This window comes from Misgurnus anguillicaudatus, chromosome 21 (assembly GCF_027580225.2).
Source record: "Misgurnus anguillicaudatus chromosome 21, ASM2758022v2, whole genome shotgun sequence".
Classification (NCBI taxonomy): domain Eukaryota; kingdom Metazoa; phylum Chordata; class Actinopteri; order Cypriniformes; family Cobitidae; genus Misgurnus; species Misgurnus anguillicaudatus.
Genome location: NC_073357.2, coordinates 62,277,805 through 62,304,995, shown reverse-complemented (window position 1 = coordinate 62,304,995; position 27,191 = coordinate 62,277,805). Strand labels below are relative to the sequence as shown.

The 27,191-nt window shown below is 37.0% G+C and overlaps 1 protein-coding gene across 1 annotated transcript; it reads left to right on the top strand.

Moving 5' to 3' along the window:
• The first annotated feature begins 4,587 nt into the window (after window positions 1–4,587).
• On the top strand, window positions 4,588–24,520 carry LOC129439160 (uncharacterized). Its single transcript, XM_055197933.2, has 10 exons — window positions 4,588–4,648; window positions 7,553–7,581; window positions 7,698–7,788; window positions 15,285–15,564; window positions 15,643–15,782; window positions 18,154–18,430; window positions 19,869–20,008; window positions 22,546–22,628; window positions 22,745–22,835; window positions 24,504–24,520. Exons 1-10 carry the CDS (start codon window positions 4,588–4,590, stop codon window positions 24,518–24,520), a joined length of 1,209 nt encoding a protein of 402 aa, XP_055053908.2.
• Window positions 24,521–27,191: the final 2,671 nt, after the last annotated feature.

Here is a 27,191-nt window from a genome sequence, read left to right as displayed (position 1 = left end):
TAAATGAAATGTTGTAAACATAGTAGGTTTCGATGTACGTTCGCTAGTACAATCACAATATTAGTGTCATTGTAGCGAAATAACTAGCAGTTCGGTCAGGCTTCAAAATACGTAATTTCAACATATGTCACAAACTCTGTTGCTCTGATTGTACGTAGGTCTATCCAATTGAGTGCAGAGGCATTTTTCGGTTGAGACGACTCATAATCATAGCCCAATTGAGCGGTATCAAATGCATTTGCTATTTAAACAATGTGGCGCTAAACGTGAAAATTATCATTGTTATCAAACTAGCCAAAGACACTTGTGTCGCACTTTGCGCTGCATTGTGCCAGGTGTATGATGGAGCCCACAGGGTGTGTTTGACTTCATGTGGCACTGCACAGATCGATCACCGTCTGACATCATAGTATCTCAAAGATGCCGTTGAGTCGTTTTTATGATACTTTGATGTCTTATGCTGATTGATCTGTGCAAGGCCGCATGTGGAAGTAAGATTGTAGCCATAGGCGGAAATCCCGAGGGGTCGGTGGGGGACAGGACCCCCCTATCTGAGGGTTGCCCCCCCCCCCTAAAATATCATTAAAATATGTGTATTGAAAATAATTTAATGATTTATAATACTTAAAATAGTTGTGTAAGAAGTAAAACAATACAAATGCAAACGAAGCAACAACAAAAAAACGTTTTAAACATTTTGATTCCCCCCGCCCTTGCCTCACAGTGGTTTGGTCCACTGCCAGCACCCCTTTTACCTCACCATCGACAAACACATCAGTCCGATGGTAGAGCAGTGTACGGAGCCGACACGTTAATCAGCTACCTACAAAACAACGTTTCCCATCACTTATCAGTTTATCTTCATATGTTTTAAAACTGGACTATTTGGACATATAAACATAAACATATTTCTTTTGATGAGAACAGAAGCAGATAAACGAACAAGAAAACTTTTTTATGCATTCATGCAGAGGTGAAAGTAACGAATTACATTTACTCACGTTACTGAATTGAGTTTTTTTGTGTGTACTTTTACTTTTGAGTAAAAATAATATCTTTTAATAATAATAATAATAATAATAACTTAGACTTATATAGCACCTTTCATAGTACCCAAGGTCGCTTAACAAGTTGGGAGGGGGGAGTTAGGGGACAAAGGAGGTAGTGCAAAGAAATGTTTTGAACATTAGCAGGGACGGGGCAGAGCGGACATGAGGAGGTAAACTGTTCCAGAGTCTGGGAGCATTGGCAAAGAAGGCCCTGTCCCCAAAAGTCCGCAATCTGGTGCGTGGAGTAGCCAGCAGGTCCTTGTCAGAGGACCGCAGGTCTCGTGACTGAGTGTAGGGGTGATGTAGATCTGTGAGGTACTGTGGAGAGAGTCCATGGAGAGATTTGTAAGTTAGCAGAAGGATCTTGTAGGTGATTCGTGACTTAACTGGCAACCAATGGAGCTGTTTGAGGATGGGAGTGATATGCTGCCATGGCTTTGTGTGGGTTAGAACCCTGGCAGCTGAGTTCTAGACATACTGAAGTCTGCTAAGGGCCTTGGTGGACAGTCCAGAGAGGACACCATTACAGTAGTCCAGGCGGGAGGTAATGAAGGCATGGATGAGTGTCTCAGTTACTGAGTGTGTAAGTGAAGACCGGAGTCGTGAGATGTTTTTGAGGTGGTAAAAGGCGGACTTAGTAACATTGTTGATGTGAGCCCGAAAAGAGAGAGTGGAGTCCAGCATAACACCCATATTACGCACCTCAGGAGATCGGGAAATAGAGCAGCCATCAACAACCAGGGCCAGGTCTCCAATTTTCCTGAGCAGGGGTGGAGAGGCCACCACCATGAACTCGGTCTTATTACTGTTGAGTTTGAGTAGGTTAGTGGTCATCCATGATTTGAGTTCCTGCAGGCAGTTGACAAGTTGTGGGGGTGGAAGCTGGGAAGAAGGGTTTGTGCTGATATACAACTGGGTGTCATCAGCGTAACAGTGGAAGTTGGGTCCATGTTTACGGATAATATGACCTAGGGGTAAGATGTAAATTGTGAACAGCAGAGGACCAAGCATTGAGCCCTGAGGCACACCATGGTTGGCGGGTGCTGGATCAGAGTTGGAGCCATTTACTTTTACTTGAGTATGTTTTGTTTAAAGTATTGTAGGCTACTTCGCTACATTTTAAATCATATCTGTTACTGAGTAAAAAAAGCAAGGTGATAAAGCAGCGCCACGGATGATTGATTGATGGGAGGGGGAACGCGCAAAAAGAGCCATGGAGAGGGACGAGACAGGCACGGGCTAATGCAGACCCTCAATTCAATTCAATTCTTTTGAAAGAAAACCATGGCCATTGACGCAAAGTGATTGTTTCATTCAGGTAGGATTCATGCTCTTGATTGCCGACTGGATTTTTACCGCTAATTTGCACAGCGCGTTTTTACTACAAGCATTATCCTTCGAGGTCTAGCAGCTTCGCGTCAAGTCAAACACAACTAAGAACGTCCTTGAGAATGTGCAGGTCATTAGACATTGCAAAGAGAGAGAGAGAGAGAGAGAGAGAGAGAGAGAGAGAGAGAGAGAGAGAGAGAGAGAGAGAGAGAGAGAGAGAGAGAGAGAGAGAGAGAGAGAGATTGAGAGATTGAAAGACATTAGGTACACAGGTCTGGGAAGCTAGAATAAACTAAACTTGTAAAGGATAAAAGTATTATGGCACTCATCTCATGATATGCTCGTTTAAACTAGGTATATAGTTTAGTAAAATAATATATGTTACCAGCAATACATCAATTACAACCTTACTATAGTGATTGTATTTACTAGCTGCTGACCTCATAATATTTTTGCTTCAAAAGTGCATAACTCACCTGTAAAAATCATTAAATAATTCCATAAATGTTTCTTAGTTATAAAAAGGCTTTTTATTTTATTAACTTTTTGTTATTGCACTTTAATTGTAAAGATGTTCCTACAATAAAAACAACTAGTTTGAGATGTATATTTCAAACTTTTTGAACTATACTAGAAACCTCTCCCCGCTGTAAAAAAAGTAACTTTTACTCTGATTAAACTTAAAATTACTTACTTTTTTACTTTTACTTGAGTAGATTTTTAGACCAGTAACTTTATTATTAAAGTAACTTTACTTTTACTTAAGTAGAATATTTTATTATCTTTCCACCTCTGCAGTGTATTAAAATTAAATTTGTGTCCGTTCATAGAGAAAGAGAAACGTTTTCTGTCTGTACACATTTCCTCGCAATTACAATTTTGCCTTGTATTATTGGTGTCCCCTTCAAAAATGTTTCTTGAAAAATGTTATGTTTATTGCCCCCCCCCAACATTTAGATGAAATTTCCGCCCCTCCCCTGATTGTAGTGTCTAAAATGTTATTGTTTCTATCAAACCATTCTGTTGGCTTGATGTTTTATAACCGTTATGTTACTTTAGAAAACCTGGCTTAAAGCAGATGATTACATTGGTTTAAACGAATCCACCCCACAAGACTATTATTATAAACACGTACCTCGATTAAAGGGGAGAGGGGGTGGTGTAGCTACAATATACAACAAAATATTTTAGCTTACTTTCATTTTAGCTACCATATATAGGCCTCCGGGCCACCACACAGATTTTCTTAAAGAAATAGCAGATTTCCTGTCTGACCTTACAGTCACCGTAGATAAAGTTTTCATCATTGGTGATTTTAATATCCACATGGATAACCCAAAAGATGCATTAGGACAAGGGTTTATGGATATTCTAAATTCTCTCGGTATTAAACAAAACGTGTCAGGGCCCACGCATACTCGTAAGCACACATTAGACTTAATTCTGTCACTCAGACTCAATATTAATGACATTGAAATATCACCCCAGAGTGATGCAGTTTCAGACCATTGCCTTGTGTCATACACGATACTTCTAGATAGGACCGCTCAATCTACAACATGCTACAGATTAGCCAGAACAATAATTTCCACCACTAAAGATAGCTTTATTAGCACTCTTCCAGACCTGTCCCAAATGAAACATGTAGCAGATAACCGTGAAGATCTGGATATTATAATAGCAAACTTGAACTACGTTTAATCTAGCACGCTGGATGCCGTTGCTCCCATTCGAAAAAAAAATAATCAAAGAAAAAACGCCAGCTCCATGGTATGACCATCATACTGCAGCCCTTAAAAAAGTAGCTTGAAAAATGGAACGAAACTACCGAAGCACAAAGTTAGAGGTATGGCGTGCAGCTTGGAAAGAGAGTGTTCAACACTACAGACAGGCTACAAAAACTGCCAGTTAAAAACATATTTCATTACGTCATCCATAAATATGATTTGTGAATCCCATTGGATTGATTTACATCTGCACTAGAGGTGAGGACAACAACTACTCCAAGCTATGCTTTTGTTATTGTAACTGTATTATCTAGCAGCCAAAAATTGCATGTTGTGATTTTAACACATATACATTGACTGATTTGATCATTTCCAGAAATTGATTGATTTTCTCTTTGTCTAGATGTGCTGTCACTTCTGGTTTTTCTACTGGTTATACTCTCAGTTACTCATGTAATGGAATGGAAGGACGTTATTTGAATATGATTGCACCGGGACGTGTAGGTCATCTCACCTTGTGTGAGGTGGAGGTCTATGGAAAACGTAATTTCTGATAAATAATTCTTTAAAGTTAGTTGGAAGTGTTTTTTATTAGATATTCTGAATTTTACATAAATTAAATGCTTTTTTCTAGCTTTTAATAATTAAAAATGTTTGATTTATGATTTGACACGTCTTTAAGTTAAATTAATCAGATTCAGTTTAATAGATCATTAATCTCAATAGCAGAAGCTCAGCTGACAAAAAATATCTATATAATATATACACCAGTGGGGAACCTTCAGGGCCTTCTACGCCTTCAGAGAAGGCCTAAAAAAATTAATAAAAATATTTTTTATAATAATACTAATAAATAATAAAGTATTCAATAAAAATATGTTTTTACATGTTTAAATTTATATTTAATTTAATTTAATACATGTAATATATTTTCTCTCATCTATGTTCTAACGTTAAGCTTACTGTCAGGTTCATATCCAATCAGAATCGTCTGTCTCTATTAAGGCCCGGTAAACTGGCTCATTCATTGGTTAGGACTTCAAGAATCCCAAGGAAGGCCAAGCTATGTGTTTTGGTGTGGAGAGTGACGGGCAAATCGACCAATCACGCTTTGATTTCAAGTGGGCGGGTAAAAAACAAAGCATTGTAAGCCTTCATGAAGTCCTAATCATGCAACAAGCTGGATGCGAGCTGCCGTAAAACACCAAAGAAGAAGACAGTGGCGGTTCTACACGGAGGCCAAGGGTGGCCCGTGCCTCTGTAGACATGTCCCTGGCCACCCCTGTGGCCACCCCGAGCTGACCAAATAAAAAAGTATACATTTATTTAGATTTTACACGCGAGCGCCAAAAGCGGAACTAATGCGACGCAGCGACGCAACGTCTACACGGGCAAATTAGAGCGGCGCTCCCAATCACTGTAGCCTGCTGCGGGTGATGCTCGGCGAATTTGTCCCCAATCTCCCGATGTTGTGAATGTGTATGCAGGTTTTGGCACTGGTAAGGACTCTAGCTGACTTGACATTGGGACACTGTTCACTTTTTCTCCTGTGACGTGGCTGCTTAAGCGCGGTGATCATTCACAGCTGTTACTCATCAACAACTGGCAAAACCAACGTCTCGCTAACTTTTTAAAGTTTACACATTGTAAAAAGCGCTGTAATTATGCTCTTACATATACGTGCATACAATTGGAGGAATTTAATTAAATGTTACATATAAAAATGTTTACAATTTAAAATAAATATTATTTTAAATACTGATTAGATTGTGGCCCCTAACTGTCTAGCAATGTGTCTTTATATGTAAACTAAAACAAACGTTTGTCTTTATAAAAGTTTCCATTTCATAAAGTTTATTGAGTTGGCTCGCATGATTTTCGGTTCGGGGGCTTTAGAAAAGAGCCAAGCTCCCCTTTTGCACCTGCACTCACTCTTGTATTAAATAAATATTAATATGATTGTAAAGTAAAATAAAGTTTACGGGGCAGTTTCCCGGAAAGTGATTAGACTAGTCCTAGACTAAAATAAATGTAAGAACTGTCCAAACTGAAATAAACTTGCAATGCCATATCTTAAAATACACCAGTGCCCTTTGTTTTGCTTCAAAATGCACACAAGTAATGTATTTAGTAAGGCATGTTTGTTATAACTAGTTATATTTCCTAATTAAACTATAAGGCCTAGTCCTGTCTTAAACTAATTCCTGTAACCACCCCTATTATCTTTAAATATAATTTCTTGCCATTTTTTGTGTGCCCCTCTGGTAAAACACTGGCCCCTCCTTGGCCCCCCTAGTGAAATTTGTCTAGAACCGCCACTGGAAGAAGAAGTCCTAATCATAGACCGTCTAATGGCCCGAATCTCTGCGGTGAGAGTGGTTGAGGTAAATGGCAGAAAACGTGATTGACGTTGTGGCTAGTTTGATAGGGCTGAGGTAAAAACGAAATTACTTAAGCGGGTACTCGTGAAGAGCACAGCCGAGAGATGCGCGTGCAGCTGTGCTGCGCATATCAGACGTGAACACGAGAAAAATAATGGGTTTAATTATACTTTCACTTCCTGACAGTTTTACTTGAGGATAGTAATGACTGCAGGCGACGCCGAATTACATACAATATAATGACCTAACTAAATCTCAGAGAATGCAAAAACATTCACCGGGGCTCGGGCTAGGGATTTTGCGAGCCCGCAAAATATAACAGTTATAAGCCACAAGGAGGTGCACTGAGAACGCAGGGTGCTATATTTCCCCTTATGAAAAAAGACTAACAAGCTATCCTACAGCTAAATATATATTTACAAAAAACAAAAATTAAATGCAAATTTACAGAGCAGCAGAGTCTGTATTTGTGTTTATCAGTTAGATTAAAGTAATTTTAAACTTTAAAACTGCATTTAGAGGCAAACGATGCCTATTCTGTAATTTAACTTTGCGTGCTCAGAATTTTTACATGTTCACTGTATGATTTAACGAAATACGAATAGCCTAGTATTATATTCTGAATTTTAAAATTTATGAAAAACAAACTACTCTCAATTTATTTTGGTGGTTTTTCCCCCATGCTCACTTGTCTCCATTTTCCTGTTTTTAAGAATTAAGGCGGTGTAGTAAGAACCTATCCATTAAATTTGTGACTTTCATTTATTGCGCCATGCGTAATTGCGCATGGAGAGGCATTTGCACTTCATTGCATATTTTGAAGGCCCAGCTGAAGTACTCACGGTTCGCCACTGATATACAGTATATATACATGTACGTTTTTTTAGACACACGAAGCAGATAGGTCTCTCTAAGCGAGTTCCCAATTGTCGTTCACCAACGTGACACCTCCGTAACCTTCCTTCAGGGAATGAGGATTACATCAGTAACCAAGACATTTTCTGTGTTTTAGGTCGTCCAAAAATTTTTATTTTGAGACTGAAATTTCTCTCCCGTGTTGATGCAGCGGCTCTTAGCGGTGAAATCCTCTCTCAGGTTAGAAAAAGATTGCAAGAGCCTTATAAAACAAGACAAAAATAAATAAAAGAGAGAAGTGGTACTATAAGGGTGTTACATGTGAATAAATCAATGTGTGTTTTGATGAATTTCAGCTGCAGTCTGCTCTGTCATTATACATCTCTGATTTTAACCTGTCCTGGACACAACGCCCTTTTAAAGTGAAGGTGAAACAACAGAACACAGGCAAGTATAAAGTCATTTTAAAACTATTTACTTTAAATTATTAACATTACTCAGAATGCAAAATAATGACATTTTACACTGATCAGCTTTTAATGTTTAATAATTTTGCTTTCCTGAGCATCACTTAATGTTTGAATCTTTTGTAATTTCGGGTGAATCCCTGAATGGCTGACGATCCCTCTTGTTTTATTTTTTATTATTTTTCTTCCGCTGTGCAAGTCAATGGCAACTGTACATATGAAATATGAAAAGACCCTCTCAACTGTTCCCAAAGCAAATTTGGAGTCTTTTTCTCAAACCAAGGCTATTGTCGTAAACAAAAATTATCACGAAAACCTAAACTATTAGTGAAAAAAAATTTCTTTAACTGAAAAAAAAAAACTAAAACTAAACTACAACTATAATGTGGACCTGCAAAACGAACTAAAACAAAACTTTGGCAGTTGAAAACGTATCACTCATATTAACGGAGCATAAATAATCATTAATGACCAATAGGTGACAGACTAATGTCTATTAGAACTCCTGCCATTTTGAATTTTCTGAAAAAAAAATAACTACTTTTCAAACTCCTGCTTGTCAGATTTTTTTCGTAAAAAATTTGGGGTATAGCATCTTTAGACGCTCCTGATAAAAAATATATGTCTAAATTGATCAAATCGTTTTCGTAAACCACATCAACAAATCTGACGACAAGGCAAATGTGGCTGTATCTTTGCAAAACTTCTGTGTATTGACACAAAACTTAGTGTGTGTCATTATGGGCATGACTTGTTTGCTATTCATTTGGTGACGGTGCCATCTATTTGTAAAGAGTAAAAAAAATGTATTATGTTTTATGCTTTTACTTTTTAAACAGCTTTTCAAAAGAGAGTTGTCCACATATATTTTTCTTTGCATCATCGGTGGGCTTGATCCTTTGTGTTTACACAAGATTTGGAGATTTGGCAGGTTATCCACTTGTAAGTCAAATAGTCATTCACAAAGCCAGTGGAAAATTTAATTTTAGCAGGAAAAGATAAAAGGCATATGCTGAATGCCTTAATAAATATTTTAGATTAATCGTAATTTACAATAAATGGATGGATGATGTCATGGATGACGGCCTAATGACAATAAATCAAAAGAAGTTCCAAGCCGAGCAATGTGGGTTATTAGAAAACACTCTGTGTCTTTGAAGCATCATGTGAGGACGTTTTGCAGCTGAGATTGGATGTTTGTGACATTTTGGAAGAAACTTCTGACTTGTGTGTTGATTGGTTGTCTATAGATTAAAGCTATACTGATTTTATAACTTATTCTCATAATTGTATCCAGTATGAAATGATCTATAAAATACAGTGATTTATTGAATCCATGTGTTTCATTCACAGGTCCTTGTGTTAAATAATCAATCTGATAAAGACTGACTTTCTGTAACACTGACGTTTGATGAATGCTGAAGGCACAGAGCAGGGAGCAAATCAGCCCATAAATCACTATGAAAAGTGCATACACAATGCTGATACTCTCTCCTGAATGCGTTTGTAAAGTTTCATGAATATTTATCTTACAAAATCACACAGATTTATCTTAGAAGGCCTTTATTTATCCCCCTGGTGCCGTGTAAATCACTTTTGCGAAAGGATGAATACACATTCTTTGGAGTTGAAGGAGCTGGACCCTATATATGAATCCATTGTAAAGATTGGAAGAGCTGGGACATTTAAAAAAATATCAGAATACTGTATGTGTTCAAATTAAAAAAAAAAATGACATTTGTAACTCTGATGGCTTAAGGGTTTGTAAATCATGGGGTCATTTTTATTTTGCCTGACCTATGGATGGGACACATATTGAGTTATAAATAAACCTATGCTTGGTTTTTGTGCCCTTTTTGTGTAGTATATCATTTTAATTTATTTATCAACAATATAATGAACATGATGTTAAATCTTTCTGTGACGCACGATCTGAAGGATCACATGCCTCACTGTCACATGCTGACTGTATGAAATGTTAAAATGTAACCTTTATGTAATCTTAAAACACTGACAAAAATGTGTAAATGTACATACAGCACAGAATATAATAAAAGGTCAAATTAGGAAAAGATAAAAATGTTTTTTCCTTTATATGCATTTGGCAAAAGTAGCCATTAGCCATGCAGATAATATATTAGTTGGCGCTATTTAACAGTATTTACATCACATAACACTTTTACAATAGTATCAAAGGCACTGTAATAATAAATACTTTAAAAATGTGTTTACTGTGGGTAGATTCAGCATATTCATTTGCCTTCAATCTCTCATTCGTTTTCAATGGAGTGTGTGGGACTGGAGAGTTAAATCTAGCCCTTTTCACACAGACATTCTGTAAAATACACGGGACAGGCATCCTGGATTTTTCCGGAATAGTTTGAGTTTTTGTTCATTCACACTGCCAAGATTACACGGCATCTGATGGTCCCGGAAAGAGACGTGACCTGTTGAAAGTCCCGCCCTCTCTTCTATGCAGCGTCTGAAGTTTGCATATTATTTCTTATTTCTCTCTCCAGAAACCACTCGCGTGCATTTTTGTTTATAATAAGACTACAAAGGACCGCGTGAATGCACAGTTCTATTCTGGTGAATGATCTCAGCTTCAGAGTGGATATTTGACGAGCTCCCTGATCTCTGCTTTAATACAGTTTTCAGATATTTCTCATCGTGATTGTTTATATGCATTTAAGACCCGCATTTTGAGGAGCTGAACAATATATCTTGTTGGGATGACGCGCGGATATTTTTGTTTATTATAGCTCAAATGAGCACATGACGCGATGTTCTTTTATGCTGCTGAATGATCTCCGTTTCAACGCAATAAGTAACGAGCTAACTTACCTGATATCTGCTTCAGTCCAGTTTGCTGACATTTCTCGCCATAAATGTTGTAAATCCCTCATTTTAAAGAGTTGAATCAACTTAATGTTGCCATGACACGCGCGTCCTCACTACGGCACGTGCGTCATTGTTTATGCGTCTCATTTATCATTTCCTAATAACTGCTTCAATCTAGTTTGCAACATTTCTCGTGGTGAATGTTTATATGCATGTTATCTCTCGTTGTAAGGAGCTGAACCTAACTTGTGTTGTGATGACACGCCCATTACGATATTTGTCCGGCTTCTTGTTCACACAGAGGGTTACCCACGTATCTGACTAGGTCCTCTTTCCGGCAACGATCCCAGAAGATTAACGGGACGAGTTTGTGTTCACACAGACGCTTGTCTGGCAATTTTATGGGTATTTTATAGGACCAACGGTCTGTGTGAATGGGGTTTCTGAAAGCCGCCACCTAGCATACTGGATGAATTCATTTTCCAGATCTGAAAAGATTTGGGGCTTTTGACAAAACATTCGGGGCTTGAACGCCAGAGGCCATCCCCACCCCTGCTGTAGCCTTTGAATAGATTCTACAGGTTATTTAGTGCTCTTACCCATCCTGAAGTTTAATTTCTCAGTTTTTTTTTTTCAAAATAAAATATGGGTTAAATGACATGAGTTCATAATGTTAAAAAAAAGGAATTCTTAACAATTCAAGTTTGTAGTGTCGAGTTGCTTTTGAAACATTTGATGAAACTGAAATTTAAAATGAAAATTTAATTTTTTTGCAAAGATAAATGACAAAATATGTTTGCAGTTACATATAAACAAGGTCATAGTCATGAATATTTACTAAAAACAAGTGTAACACTAAAATCTATATTGTTTTGTTGTGTTACTTTGATATACAGTATATTTACCATAATAGCATACTAATCGCTCACCTACTGCTTTTTGCCTACTATATAGTAGGGAAGTATGCAGTTCAGGACGCAGCCACCGTTTAGTGCTTTATTTAACATTTGTTGTCTTCATTTGTCATGAGAGCAAAGGTTTGTGTTAATGAGTAACATTGCATTGGGGACTTCTATTTTAAAAGGGACATTCAGAACATAATGTTGTTAGATATGTTAAAGAGTTACAAATTTATGTCAGTATTATGCATGTTTTCATTTTGGTCTTTTGAAATGAAGCACCAAAAGTTGAAAAAGATTAACTTTGGGTGAAAAGCTCCGCTCGCAAATGTCAGTTCTCACACGACTGTCTAATCCCCACTTGTGCTTCTAATAAAACCATCTATATAACACTAGACTCAAGACTAGGGAGTGCTATGTGTGTGTAGACCTTATTATTTAACATGACAATCACAGAAACGGTGAGAACAAAAATATCCCACAGTATTAAAAAAAAAAAAAACTATGTGCGATGGCCTGTGACCAGCGTGAACGAAGCTCCATACAGTTGACAGAACCGCAGCTACATTTTCATGAAAGTTTATCATTTGCATATGTTCTCAAGCTTTGCCAATTTAAATATTCAAGCACAAGAAAATGTGATGAGAACTCAGTGTTGTACTCACATCCTGGTTCAGAAGTTTTGTGTCCTGACCCACAAAGATTTAAGATCTGAGTAATCCTTATGTGACAAAACCCTGATAAAACACGCCTTTTTTTTTACAGTGGGTGTTCAAAAATAGCAGTGTACTAATAAAAGTGAATAATGTTATAAATAGTTTATTTCCTTATTTCAAATGTACATTACACATTCAAATCCAAATCAAAGCATTAACACAATTATCAAGTTATTTCAAATAGAAGCAAAGGAAACAAATATTAAGCTGTTAAAAAATAGCAGTGTCAACATTTTTCTCTGTAAACACTTCAAACTGAAGAAATGTCTAAAAGATTTAACTTCACTTTAATCTATCAAATGACTACTATTTAGTTGCATAAGCACTGTTGTTGATAAATGCTGCACATCAGTGTCAAATCATCAAGTCAACCAACATGGCACCCAGAAACAGATAGTTAAGCCCAGGATACACACTTCCTGTCCATTTGTAGGTTTTGCTTCAGAAACTGCATATTTTATGTCACCCCACAAGTTTTCAATGGGGTAGAGGTCAGGGGATTGAGCTGGCCACTCCATAACCGCAATCCTTTTTGTCTTGAAACAAGATTTTGTGTTTGGGATTGTTGTCTTGTTAATATGCCCATTTTAGGGGCATTTCTTCTCCTGCAAGTTTTCTGGTGTATTCTAATTGATCCAGGTTTCCTTGTATGTGATAAATAGGCCCCACACTGTAGTATGAAAAACATCCATAGTCCATTATTTTTGCACCACCATGTTTAACTGTCTTTACTGTGTACTGGGACTAAAATTCAATACTTGGGGTCACCTGATGTTCTGTCGATAACAAGAAGACCCCAAAATATAAATTTTATTCTCATTACTCCATTTTTCTTTGGGCCAGTTGATGTAATTCTACTCATGCCTTTTTTCATTGGTGCTTTACGTGGGCTTCATGCAAACAGCTTAGCTTCGATCAGACGTCTTCTGACTGTCTCAGTACTTACAGATCAGTTTAGATCATCTTTGATCTTTCTAGAGGTGATAAAGGCTGAATCTTTGCCATCCTGACTATTCTTTAATCTGTTTTTACAGTGTACGGTCGATTGGCTTTAGAGGAAATTTCCACAAAGTTTATAGAAGATGTTTGAGTGGTGACAGCTGTTATCTTTTCCACATGGTTTGCATGTCTTAGATTTGAATCACAGAAACCACTTACTGCAGTGAGGCCAAAAGTATCAACCTCTTTTTTATTCAAAGTATTTCCTCCGACTGTCTTATTTAATTTACTTACTAAAACTTTAACATTTTTGTTTTTCTCCAGAGTTCATTTTCCTCAGTCAAAATCAGCTGTGTTTTCGTCTCATATGGAGAAGTGTCTTCAATGCCCCACAGATTAAACAAGGCTGATGAACTTTACCTGATTCAGTATTTACACTGACTCTCACACGAGTGTCAATGTGTGCTGCTGCGAGAAATCGATCAGCTCCCTTAATGTACTTACATTTATTAGTTATATTACTCTTGTACTGAATAATCAGTTTCTACACAGTGAATTGTTCAACCAGGTGATTTAAGTTTATGTATGTTTGTAGGTTGTTTTGTAATTTTGACATGAATAAACAACCATTCAGACACCTGATGATCTTCTCCATCACATCACGTATAGAAATTGGGTCTGGTACTTAAACAGGTAAAGTCCTTATTTAAATGTTCAGTTTTGCATGTGTACCTGATTTGTTTTGTAAATCAGACTTAAAATAAGAGATGATGTTTTTCTGGAGGTCAAATGATGTGAACTGAACTCGTGAAACTATCAGTGAATTTGTGAGGAGGGAGGAGAACAAAGTAATGGATTGGATTGATTGAAGAGTAAAGAAGAGAGTAAAGAGAGAGACTGAGTGAAATCTTCATATCTAACTCCACACAGGTCTGTTATCATCATAATAACCTATAAAATAAAGATAATCTCTATCTCTGTCATCTGTTTAATTATCTTTATCGACTTAGACTTAGTGATGGAGAAACTCATTCATCTGATTTTATTTTGTGGTGAGTACAGCAGCTGACACACATCATAATGATAAAACACAAGATCTTAATATTATAGATGCTGTCTTTCTTCATTCAAAACTTTATTACTGCTTTTTAAAAGTTAATAATGACAGACTTAACAATTCTGTATAAACTTAATTTAACACTTTATTTTTTCAACAGTTCTCGTTTCCATTCCAGATAGTTTAGAAGGTAACACGTTTATGATATTTCACACAAATGTAAAGTTGTTAATGTTCTTGGTTAGATTACAGCATCATTTCCGATCATTATGTTTTGGTGTTCGGGTGAAGAAAATTCTTAGTTGTTATTGACATCAGTATGTTTGCTAAACATTGATTTCTATTTGAATGAATTATTTAAGAATGTTTTGAGATTTTAAGTGGAACTTCATACTTTTTATAATAAGTTGATATTAAACATAGATTGTAAATTGGATATAAGGTATCAGATGGATACAATGAGGTTTCATGTTTAACATTCAGTGGTCAGTATGACAGAATTATACACAAAGCAACAAATGTAACCTGCTCTAATACAATATACACACATTATTATGGCCCTGTCAAGCAGGCAAAAACATGAAGATGATGAACAGGACATGTGGCTTTGCATGGTTAAATCATATATTGTACATCTATTTTCATTTACGGTGTACTCACTTTGTGTACTCACTTTGTTGCCACCTTTTTTGACATTAATGGCTGTATGTTAAGTTATTTTCAGAAGAGAATAAATCTATATGGCTATACAATTAGCACATTGACTACTCTACTATAGAAATTTATTTTGGATATATTTTATTGTCCTTTGAGAAGGTATACTAAAATAATAGATGCAATTTGATGGGTGTTCTCACTTTTGTGACATAATGTATATTTAAATGTAAATATGAGAGTATCTGTTGAGAAGTGTATTGTAGGTCACTTCTGACTGAAAATGAGGGTTGATGAGATTCAGATTATCACAGATGTGTTTATATCGTCACACTGACTGTTCAAATGTCTTTGATTATTTATTATCTAGAGAATTTAGCACGTAGAGGAACAGTGACACAGTCCTCCACATATTACTCGTATATAGCTCAAAACGCCATAGATGGTAAAAGATATGGACCCGGTTCAGCTGCATCCTGCTCCATTACTGGATATCAGTTAAGTCCATGGTGGATGTTGGATCTCTTGGATTATTATGAGATTAGTACAGTCATCATCACTGCTAGATCCGACTGTTGTCTTGATCAAACCAATGGAGTAGAGATTCGTATCGGAAACTCCACTGAAAACAATGGAAACAACAATCCCATGTAAAGTTATTCATGACATCAGTTTATAGATATAGTTTTAAACACTTCTAGAGATTAACTGATTATCTCTCATTCTAGATGTGCTGTAACTTCAGGTTTTCAACTTGGTCAAACTATCAGTTACTCATGTGGTGTAATGGTGGGACGTTATATAAATCTGGTCATGACTGGACGTACAAATTATCTTTCTCTCTGTGAGGTTGAGGTCTATAAAACAGGTGAGTTGTGATACTTCATTACTCCCTTTGGGGCTTGACTCCTATTGTAATGGTTAGTTCCCTTTCAGTCTGTCACTACGACGTCACAATGTGAATAACAAATTGGAAACGCGCTTCGCCGGAGCAATCTACTTCAAGAAGCTACTAAAACACCAATAAGCTTGGCATGAAGGTATTTGCATCTGCTGGCGCATCGCAAGTATAAAATGAGAGGCTGGTGCGATACCAAATCAGCTTTTTTTTACTTCGAAACGGCACTTGCTTGAATTTGGTTGGGTACAGCACCACAGTGGAGGCTCGTGGATTTCCACATCTTTTATTTCTCTTGTTTTGAACTTGAGTTTTAGTGTGTTGGTTGGCACTCCCCTGTGTGCCTCATGAGCTCAGCACAGCATTAAAGAGTGATTTCCCTTAAAGAACAGCAAAAGTTGAATTTGTGTCTTTTTGAAGACAGCTTTTCTCTCGAGTCTTTTTGAAGATGTAATTTCGTCGTCCATGCCATTCTGAATGTGGCAAATATATGTGTCATAAGATATGGTCACAATCTCTGTCTTTCATGTTTGGGCATACGGAGGCAGCATTCCGTGGAGGGTGCATGTTCTCACTGCGAGAATATGACCCTCGTGACCCTCACATATGGTTATAACTCCTCAACAAAATGATTTTTTTTACCAGATTTGACACGCTGATGTATGGGCAGAGTCTGAGGCCACACAAAAATTATGTGCCTGTGCCACTAGTTGGCCTTATATGTGAATAAAACCTTTGATGGCAAGCAACTCATATGGTCATACAGCTGTATGCATCTTTATAAAACTTGCTACATGTAATCATAGTCATGACCTGGGGTTGCATCCCATTTCATCACAGTGCCAACTAGTGGTCTTGGATATGATTTTTCATTTTTGCTTAAAACTACTGCAAACTTACATCTTAAATCATAACTCATCATGGATAAATTCTTTCATGTCTCAGCACCATATCATCTTAGAGACATGGGGGTGAGCTATTTTTCCTAAGTTCTTTAAACTGCTTACCCAAACTCAACTTTATTTCCTTCCTTACCTGTGTCAGTGCCACGAGTGGGCCCTAGGGGTGTGGCCTGACCACTTGAGTCACTGTGCCCCCTAACTTCTCGAAATAAAAATGAAGTTAATAAATGTAAAGAATATGTGTTGCAAAATAATTTGGTTATACAATGAATCCCGGAAAAAATATTAAATTCTAACCCATAATGCAATGCTAATATATTCAGCCAGTTACATAAAGCCACTACATTTGAACAACACAAAGTTCTTGAAATTATTCCCAATGTTTTGTCTGCACTGAAAGTTACTGTCACGATCAGGGCCTCAATCGCCATGCGTGAGAACTCTCTGTCTAAATAATGTTTTTACAGACCACAGATGAGCAATGAGCCACACGTGTAGGTCTCAGCATTTGAGCGAGATGAAGAAATTTAGTGACAAATAAAATTACCTCTTAAAAGGTTAAAAAGGATTTGAGTCTACGTTAAAGGGATAGTTCTGCCCAAAACGAAATTAAACCCATGATTTACTCACCCCCAAGCTGTCCGAGTTGCATATGTCCATCGTTTTTAAGACAAACACATTTTCGGATATTTTAGAAAATGTTTTAGATCTTTCAGTTAATTTAATGGGAAGTTACGGGGTCCACGACTTTTAAGTCCAAAAAAAAGTGTGTCTATCCTTCACAAAATAAATCCAAACGGCTCCAGGATGATAAATAAAGGTCTTCTGAGGGTAATCCGCGCGGGGTTGTTCTTCCAACCTTTACTGTAGGGACAAGCAGGGGCTGCTTGCTGCTGTCGTTTAGTTTTTTTTTTCCATTAGTGAGATGTTGCTGCTTCGCTAGCTACCATACACTGACACAAATTTCATGTCGCAGGCAGGAGAGGGGCGGGGTGGTGTGCGATGGGGTGGAGACGCGAGCACGAGGTGGATTTTCAAATGTAGCATTGATTGGATGAGAGCAGTTAACCAAAGTAAGCTTTCCGGCCGGACAGTTTACATTGGTCAACTTATCTGCTACCATACACCCAATAGACTGAATGGATTTTTTAAATTCTTTTTTCTCTTCATATTGTTAGGATGTTACTGTAGAACCATAACCAGCATCTAAACGAGTTTATTAATAATGAACAATCTTTGAAATCCTAGACCATAGCTTTAGATGTAGCTGTAGTTATTTTGTCCTTAACTAAACCTGAAGTATGTTGTTTTAACACAACTGTTTAAAGAGTGTATTTTTTTAATTTACAAAACATTTAGTTCTGTAAGGCGTTTGTAAATTTATGACCCACATTTATATACGAACTGACTCATCCACTGTCTTAAAAATCTGTTTTTAGAAAATGTAGCACGTAGAGGAACAGTTACACCTTCATTAAATCAATACACCTGGATACCTGAAAAAGCCATAGATGGTATAAAATATGGATCACCTGGTTCCTTTTGCTTCGCTAGCGGAAATCAAAATACTCCATGGTGGAGGTTGGATCTAAAGTATAGATATGAGATTGACACAATAATCATCACTGCTAGAACAGACTGTTGTCCTGATCAAACTAATGGAGCAGAGATTCGGATTGGAAACTCACTGGAAAACAATGGAAACAACAATCCCAGGTAGAGTTATTCATACATTCATTTTAATTGCACAAAGTGTGTATGTGTGTTTGACTTCATGTGGCACTGCACAGAACGATCAGCATGTGACATCATCGTGAGGATGCTGTCGAGTCGTTCTCATCATACTTTGATGTCATACGCTGATCAATCTGCTCAACGCTGTGTGCAAAGGAAGATTGTAACATCTAACATGTTATTGTTTCTATCAAACGGTTATAAAACATTTCATTACGTCATTCATAAATATAATTTAGGGTGACCAGATGAGATTGGCTGAAATTCGGGACGGGGGGCAGACGTTACAGGGGATGCGTATCATCAAATAATAGTTAAATTTTTTTTTATAATAAAAGATAATGAATTTCAAACGGAACCAATCATATTAATATAAGTACATATGCATATACATTTATATAATACGTATAGAAGTATTTTATGCGACTAAAGGGGATCTCACACCGGCCGCGCAGCGCCACGTCGCGTCGCGCCTAGGAGAACTCGGAGGTATTGTAAACCGGAAGTGCACATTAAATAGCGCGAGCTTCGTCAGATAGCGACTACTTCAAAATGTAAAATATACGTTAGCAGCCAATGTTAATCATTAATGATGTGGGACACATGTGCTGTTATTTAATGTTAAAATATGTGAGTGGCGCGACAGGGATTTGAACAACTTCCTGAGTCACAGCTGGGCGGCGCGGACAGGCGCCACCTGTCGGCGCCGGTGTGCGTACACTCATAGAAAACAATGTGTTACATTTTTTTAGAACGGCGCTGAGCGGCACTGAGCTGCGCGGCCGGTGTGCGATCCCCTTGACTGTCACTGCCTGCACTTTTAACTGTCCTTGCGGCTGCTGCAATTTTCGCTATCTTTATCTACTCTATAAAACAAAAAGGGGACAAAAAGGTCCCATTGTATAGATGAATTAGATAAATTAATAGAAACAATACAACTTTAAATTCACACTTGAGCTAAAGCCTTCCGAGATTGTGGAGGCTCGACATCAGCATATTCACGGCGGTTTTAACTGCTGCCAGCACTCCTGTGCTCTATCAGTGCATATCTTAATGCGCACCTACAGTATATAAAAAACAAACAAGATGCTGCAGCCAATGAGCAGCTGGCAGGGGCTGGCTGCAGGATGACTCAACAACCTCCTCGCTCATGTTTTATCAGACAATAACTACTCAAGATTTTGCTTCAGTATAATTTTCCGGACAATTAGAGCAGGATTCGGCACAGCAGCTTAGATTTCGAGACGTCTGGTCACCCTACTCACATTATTTCACAGCTCCTACAACTTCTTCAAGCTACGCCTTTGTTATTGTGTAATTGTGACATCTAGTGGACAAAAATTGCATATTGTGACTTTAACACATACATGTTGATTGATTGAAACACTTCCAGAGATTGATTGATTTTCTCTTTGTCTAGATGTGCTGTCACTTCTGGTTTTTCTACTGGTTATACTCTCAGTTACTCATGTAATGGAATGGAGGGACGCTATGTCAATGTGGTCATGACTGGACGTGTAGGTTATCTCACTCTGTGTGAGGTGGAGGTCTATGGAAAATGTAATTTCTAATTAATTTTTTAAAGTTAGTTCAAAATGTTTTAATTAGATTTACCATAAATTAAAAGCTTTTTCTAACGTTCAATGATTCAAAATTTTATTTATGATTTAAGGTCGTCACCTTGAACAATAGCTTTGTGTGACACTTTAAACTCCCTGTCTTTATTCTATAGACGTATTGTGTGCATATATTTGCAAACCAAACTCTGTTGTAAATGTGTGTTGATATCAGTAAAGTTTAAGTTTAATTAATCAGATTCAGTTCATCAAATGGTGATTGATCTGTATAATCATGGTTTAAATTGGACTGGGGCCGTCCGGGGCTGAGCTGAAGGTCTCGCTTTGCTCTGCGACCGTGTGGCTGCTGGTGCGTGTGCACTGATGCGAAGTTAATAATGTGTTTTCATTCATTCCTATGGAAGGTAGCCTTATAGCTCTTGAGTGTGGGGCACCCGCGACAAAAAACGGAATTCGCGACCATTTGCATGACGCGTCAATCATTTTGTCACCATCTATCAATGTCTACCCATCCTTGCGTAAAGTCGAACACAACTTATCACATCTTAGCTCGTTAAGCGTTGCCGTCCCGTATACGGGACACCTAAGTTTACTTCAATATTGTTGATGTAAATCACTACAAACTATATATTGTTGGAAAGGTCTAAGCCTCTAGAATAGATATTTCAACAGTGTTTTATAAAATAAATTCTGTAGGGAGAGGAATTGATTCATTTATGACAAAACATTTGTATCCTGCGAAATGTCACTGTCCTTATCCAATCCTGACAAACTATATATAGTTTGAAAGCTCTAAGGGTGTAGTTTCCATTTGTCATCAGGATTTTGGGAAAGAAATTACATAGTGAGAGACATTTTTTAAAATGCCACAGGTGGGCCCATGTTGTTATTATATATTTGTAACACGAATACCCTATCTAAACCTAACATATCTTGACAAACTATCATTGGAAAGCTCTGAAAGTGTAGTTTTCATATTTTATCACCATTTTGGGGAAATTATGACGTAGTGAGAATCAGTTTCTAAAATGTCACAGGGCCAGAGGTGGACCCAATTTGTTTTACCATATGTATAGTATAGCACTAACACCCTGTTTTAAACCTAAAAAATCTTGTCAAACTATATATCTTTGGAAAGCTCTTAGAGTGTAGTTTTCATATTTCATCACCACTTTGGGAAAGAAATTACGTAGTGAGAGTCAATTTCTAAAAGGTCACGGGGCCACATGTGTCAGAATCCTGCCGGATCCTGTTGGTATTTTAATCTAGTTTAGCATGGCAGGGTTCTGACAGTACATATGTTCTATGTGGGAAATGTGTTGTTGTAGTATTGGTTTATTCTGACCACGCATTTCCCGGGTCTCGTCACTTTTTCCCCGATCCCTTACTTGTAATTATTTCCAGCTGTATGTAATTTACTTTCTCCCTATTTAAGAGTCCTTGTGTTTGTTGTCCAGTGCACGTTCGTCTTGTTTCATGCCCTGTTTCATGCCTTGTCGGTTCCTGTAAGTTTTTGATGTTCTTTGTCTTGATCTGTTTAAATCTGTTGAAGAGTTTAATGTTAGTGTTGTTAAAGTTTAGTGTTAGTTTAGTGTCGTGTTTTCCCAGTCTTGTTTTGCCCCCTCGTGGGTTTTGTTTTCCTGTTTTTTCCCCTGTTTTATAATAAATCCCTTTTTTGTATACGTCCGCATTTGGGTTCGTGTTTTGTGTTCCCCATTTCCTGACAACATGTAGGCCCAATTTGTTTTTAAATTTTTCTAACACTTAACCCCCACTCTAAACCCCCAAAAATCTTGATAAACTATATATCACTGGAAAGCTCTCACAATGTAGTTTTCACATTTCAAAACGTTTTAGCAGTAATAATAATGGAGTGACAGTAATTTATTAATTTATGACAAGAGTATGCAGCAAACCTTTGACACCTACTGGCTGTTGTTGGTAAAACCACTAAAAGTGTGACACAAACCTCATTTTTTGTGATTTTAACTTTAAATTGGATCACAACTGCTTGAGACATATGGCTTATGCTTATAATTAGTCAATGAGGTTGTATTATTCTTATAACTGCCTTTTCTGAAGATTGTATCAGTTGTGCATGATGACATGTGTAACAAATGCATATAGGGTATCAGACTGATTGATTTGCATCATTTAATGCAAATTCAGCTGCTCTTTTTAGAATATTTTAGGTGCCAGGGTTGATCCAAAATCCCAAATTTAACCCTTGTATAATAGCTTATTCTTCTCAATGGCAGAAGCTCAGCTCCAAAAAAAATAAATAAAAAACAAATATATTTATTACTATTAATTAGGGGACACCATAAATATTATTATTTTAGTGTTGCAATATTTGTATTTGTTGTAATTTGTAAATAATTGTTTAATTTGTGTCTGCTTTGTTTGTTGTACAGATTTTTTTGCTTTCATTTGTTTGTTTTTCTCTCTTGTAAAGTTTAACATGAATATCAGTGTTTTTGTTTTTATGTGGTTGTTGAGTTTGTGTTTTCTGTGTTTTAGGTAATTATAAAAAAAGCATTTTGAAACTGAAATTTCTCTCCAGTGTTGATGCAGTGGCTTCGAGCGGCAAAATCCTCTCTCAGGTTAGAGTCTAAAAAGAGTTTGAGAGTCCTAAATAAAAAAAAAAGTGTTATTAAAAGAGAAAAAGTATAAGTGTGTTAAATGTGAATAAATCAATGTGTGTATTGATGAATTTTAGCTGCAGTCTGCTATGTCATTACACATCTCTAATTTTAATCTGTCCTGGACACGACCCCCTTATAAAGAGAAAGTGACACAACCAGACACAGGCAAGTATAAAGTCATTTTAAAACTAAATTATTTACATTAAAATACATAATTACGACCTTTTACACCAATAAGCACTGAATGTTTGTATCTTTTGTAAATACGTGTCAATCCCTTAAGGGCTGAAGATCCCTCTTGTTTTCATTATTATTATTATTATTATTATTGTTGTTATTATTAGGGGTCAAGCCCAGAAAGGGCGAAGACCCCTATTGTATCCGTTAGTTTTCTTAATATTCTGATTCTTCTTCCGCCATTGCGGTCTATGGCAGCCCATAGCAGCGTACATAGTAAAGATATGAAATTTGGCACGGTTATAAAGGACTGTCCAAAAAATCTCCACAGCAAATTTGGAGTCTCTATCTATTTTTTAATTATTCATAAAACTTACTTTTGCGAACTTGTCCTAGAGCTTTTGCCTGATTGCCAAGAAAAACGTTATGCAGCATCTAGGGACACTCAAGGCAAAATGTATGGAATTCATAACGATTCGCTTATCCATTTCCGTGTACCATGTCAACGAATTTTATGTAGAGCACAAAAAACGGATTGGAGGCTATATCTTCACCAAAGTTATGCGTATTGACACAAAACTTGGTACATGTGAGGCAGTCAGGAACTGAGGGTGCATGCACAGTTTCGTTGCAGCGCCAGCTAGTGGCCACATGAATGTTTTATACGCCTATAACTTTGGCTGCGGTCAATGTATTTTCACAGGATTTGTTTCCTTGGAGTCCTGAATAGTTGCCGAGTCCAACAATACCAAACATGCCAGGATTTGCCTTACGGTTAGCCCTGTGTATCAAAATAACAGTTAACATTATTCTGATCGACTCGAAAACGCCATAGGAAGAACAATGCATTACCTTCTGAACAAAAAAACTCTATTGGCCCTATATTAAAATTTCCATTGGAAATGGCCAAAAATTTGTACCTTTAAATTTTGTGTTTTGTACACTTAAATTGTTATAACTCCGCAACGAAATGGAATTTTTTCACCAGATTTGATACGCTGATGTATGAGCAGAGTCTGAGGCCACACAAAAAATTTGTATGCTGCTTGCAGCTATTTTTATTATTATTATTATTCCGCTGTAGAAGTCACAACGTGTTTTCATTTAGAACACGTGAATCAGCTGAAACAAACAAGGAGATCAGCGAGTATGTAACTGCTGTCGTAGTTGCAACACACATTTGGAAAAGCGAGGCGCTAGAGAGCACTATTCGTTTAAATGCAAAATACAATTTCACCACTAGATGGGGGAAAATCCTACTTATTTTCCCTTTAAAATGGGAATTTTGTTAAAGAAAATATATTGCCTGGCAGTGAACTTTGAGCTTTATCATTTTGCAGGTATTATTTATGCTCTTACAGCAAAATGACACGCTAACTAAAGTTAAGTTAAGTAAAAAGTATCAGGAAGAACGTGATCTTTAAATCAAAACGAATACCATGTTTGGTGTAAATTCAAGCAATGTGCATTATTAGAAAACACTTTGTTAACACTTTCCATCTGATCCTTGATGCTTGTGACTTTTAGGAAAAACTTCTGACAGAAGATTGGCTGTCAATAGATTAAAGCAAAAGATGACTTATTTTATAATAGTATCCAGTCTGAAATTATATGTAGAATAGTGTGACTTATTGGATCCATGTGTTTCATTCACAGGTCCTTGTGTTAAATAATCAATCTGATAAAGACTGACTGTCTGTAGCACTGATGTATGATGAGTGCTGAGGGCAGAGGCACAGAGCAGGGAGCAAAACAACCCATACGTCACTAAAAAAAGTGCATACACTCCGCTGATACTTTCTCCTGAATGCATCTGTAAAGTTTTAAGTATGGATATTTCTCTCACAATATCGCATGAATAACCATCAGAAGGCCTTCATTTATCCCCCTGGAGCCGTGTGGATTACTTTTGCAACTAGGACATTTTCAAAAATATCTGAATATGTGTTCACATGATAAAGGATGGACTCGGGTGGCTTAAGGGTTTGTAAAAGGATCACATGTTTCATGTTAACATGCTGACTGGAGGAAATGTTAAAATGTAACCTTTAAAAGTTGAATTGCTTATCTTGAAACACTGACATAGACTGCATAAGTATAAAAATATGTACATACAACATAGTACAGAATATAATAAAAGGTCAAATTTTTCCTTTATATTTAATTTATTTATTTCTGGATTAAATCAGTACAAAAAAGACAGTAATCCAAACCTTGTCCCATACATGTTTTTTGACCTGTATTTTAAACATGCTTTGTTGCTTCTTCCGTGACAAAGCCAAAATGTTATTTACTCATTTTAAACTGTATGTATGTTTTGATATCATTTTGAAACTGATCTCTAACTAAATTCCTTCACAAAAATGCAATTATTTCAGCTTTGTGCAAAAAATAGGAGTTTATAAAAAGAGAAAAATATAGGAGGAAAGTTTTTTTCCTGTTTTGTTTGTTTGTTTGATTATTGTTTGTTTGAAAGCAGAGTGTATGTGCTTTTTATTTTATATATGCTTTTAGAAGAAAATTTTCCTTGAAGGCATTTTGGGAAACTTGTGTGAAAATCACAAGAAATGCTAGCGGGCAATGTGGGGTTTCCAGCTGATTTTGGTGATCAAGAATCACAACTAGAAATGTATTTTAATATACTCTTTCTAATTCACTATTATTAATCATAATTTTTACTTGTATATCAATTTTATGATTTCCAAACAATGTAAATAATATTTTTTTCTAGATTTAACGATAATTTATTTATTAATGTTAATGTTACAAACACTGTTTCGGGTGCGCCTAGTGTTAAGGGTAATACACATGTCTCGGTTCCGACTTCAGAGTCAAGGCGGCTGACTAACTGGTGGCATAGTCACATTCGGCATCCAAATCAAGTTCCTGTTTTAATATCAAACAGATTTTCTCCACTCAGCAATACATCGGCTGAGACGTCTGCCTACCGGGGGGGGGGGGGGGGGTGAAACTTACAGTAGATTAGTGTCTCTTCATGGCTGGATGTCAAAGTGGTGCCCTCAGCATAACGTAGGGTTTATAGACAATTGGAAGAATTTCCGGGGAAGAACTAACCTGCTAAAGAGAGATGGCCTCCATCCGTCTCCGGAAGGAAGTGCTATACTTTTGATATTGTCTGACTATCCAGGGTCCAGGTCAGGAAACAGACAGATCGGCTTACCCATCAGTTTGTTAGCTGCCTTGACATGTCAAGATCACATATATCCCAGCACATAGAGCCTTTTTTACCAGAGTACCAACACATCTCGACTGTGTCTGTTCCTCAAACAAATAAATACAGAGCATCGTCTACCTGGTATCGTACAAATCTTATTAACACAAAATTAGAACACAATACATTAACAGATGAAACTCAAATGTTAAAATTTGAGGGGGTAGTGTAGCTACAATATACAACAAAATATTTAAAGTAAACCATAAATCCAAACTACAATGAAATTAGTTTGAAATAATACTGTTAAATATGGAAATAACTGATTGTAACAACAAACAGCTTTCCTTCATTTTAGCGACCATATATAGGCCTCCGGGCCACCTCACAAATTTTCTTAAAGAAATAGCAGACTTCCTATCTGAGCTTACAGTCACTGTAGATAAAGCTCTTATCGTTGGTGATTTTAATATCCACATGGATAACCCAAAAGATGCATTAGGACGTGCGTTTATGGATGTTCTTAATTCTCTCGGTATTAAACAAAACGTGTCAGGGCCCACGCATACTCGTAAGCACACATTAGACTTAATTCTGTCACTCAGACTCAATATTAATGACATTGAAATATCACCTCAGAGTGATGCCGTTTCAGACCATTGCCTTGTGTCATACACGATACTTCTAGATAGGACCACTCAATCTACAACATGCTACAGATTAGCCAGAACAATAATTTCCACCACTAAAGATAGATTTATTAGCACTCTTCCAGACCTGTCCCAAATGAAACATGTAGCAGATAACCGTGAAGATCTGGATTTTATAATAGAAAACCTGAACAATGTTTGCACTAGCACGTTGGATGCCGTTGCTCCCATTCGAAAAAAGAGAATCAAAGAAAAAACGCCAGCTCCATGGTATGACCATCATACTGCAGCCCTTAAAAAAGTAGCTAGAAAAATGGAAAGAAACTACCGAAGCACAAAGTAAGAGGTATGGCGTTCAGCATGGAAAGAGAGTGTTCAACACTACAGACAGGCTATTAAAACTGCCAGATCTACCCATCTCAGTGCGCTTATTAAAGAAAATCATAATAACCCTCGTTTCCTATTTAGCACAGTTGAGAAACTGACAAAAAACAAAGAACAAACAGAAACCAATAGCAAACT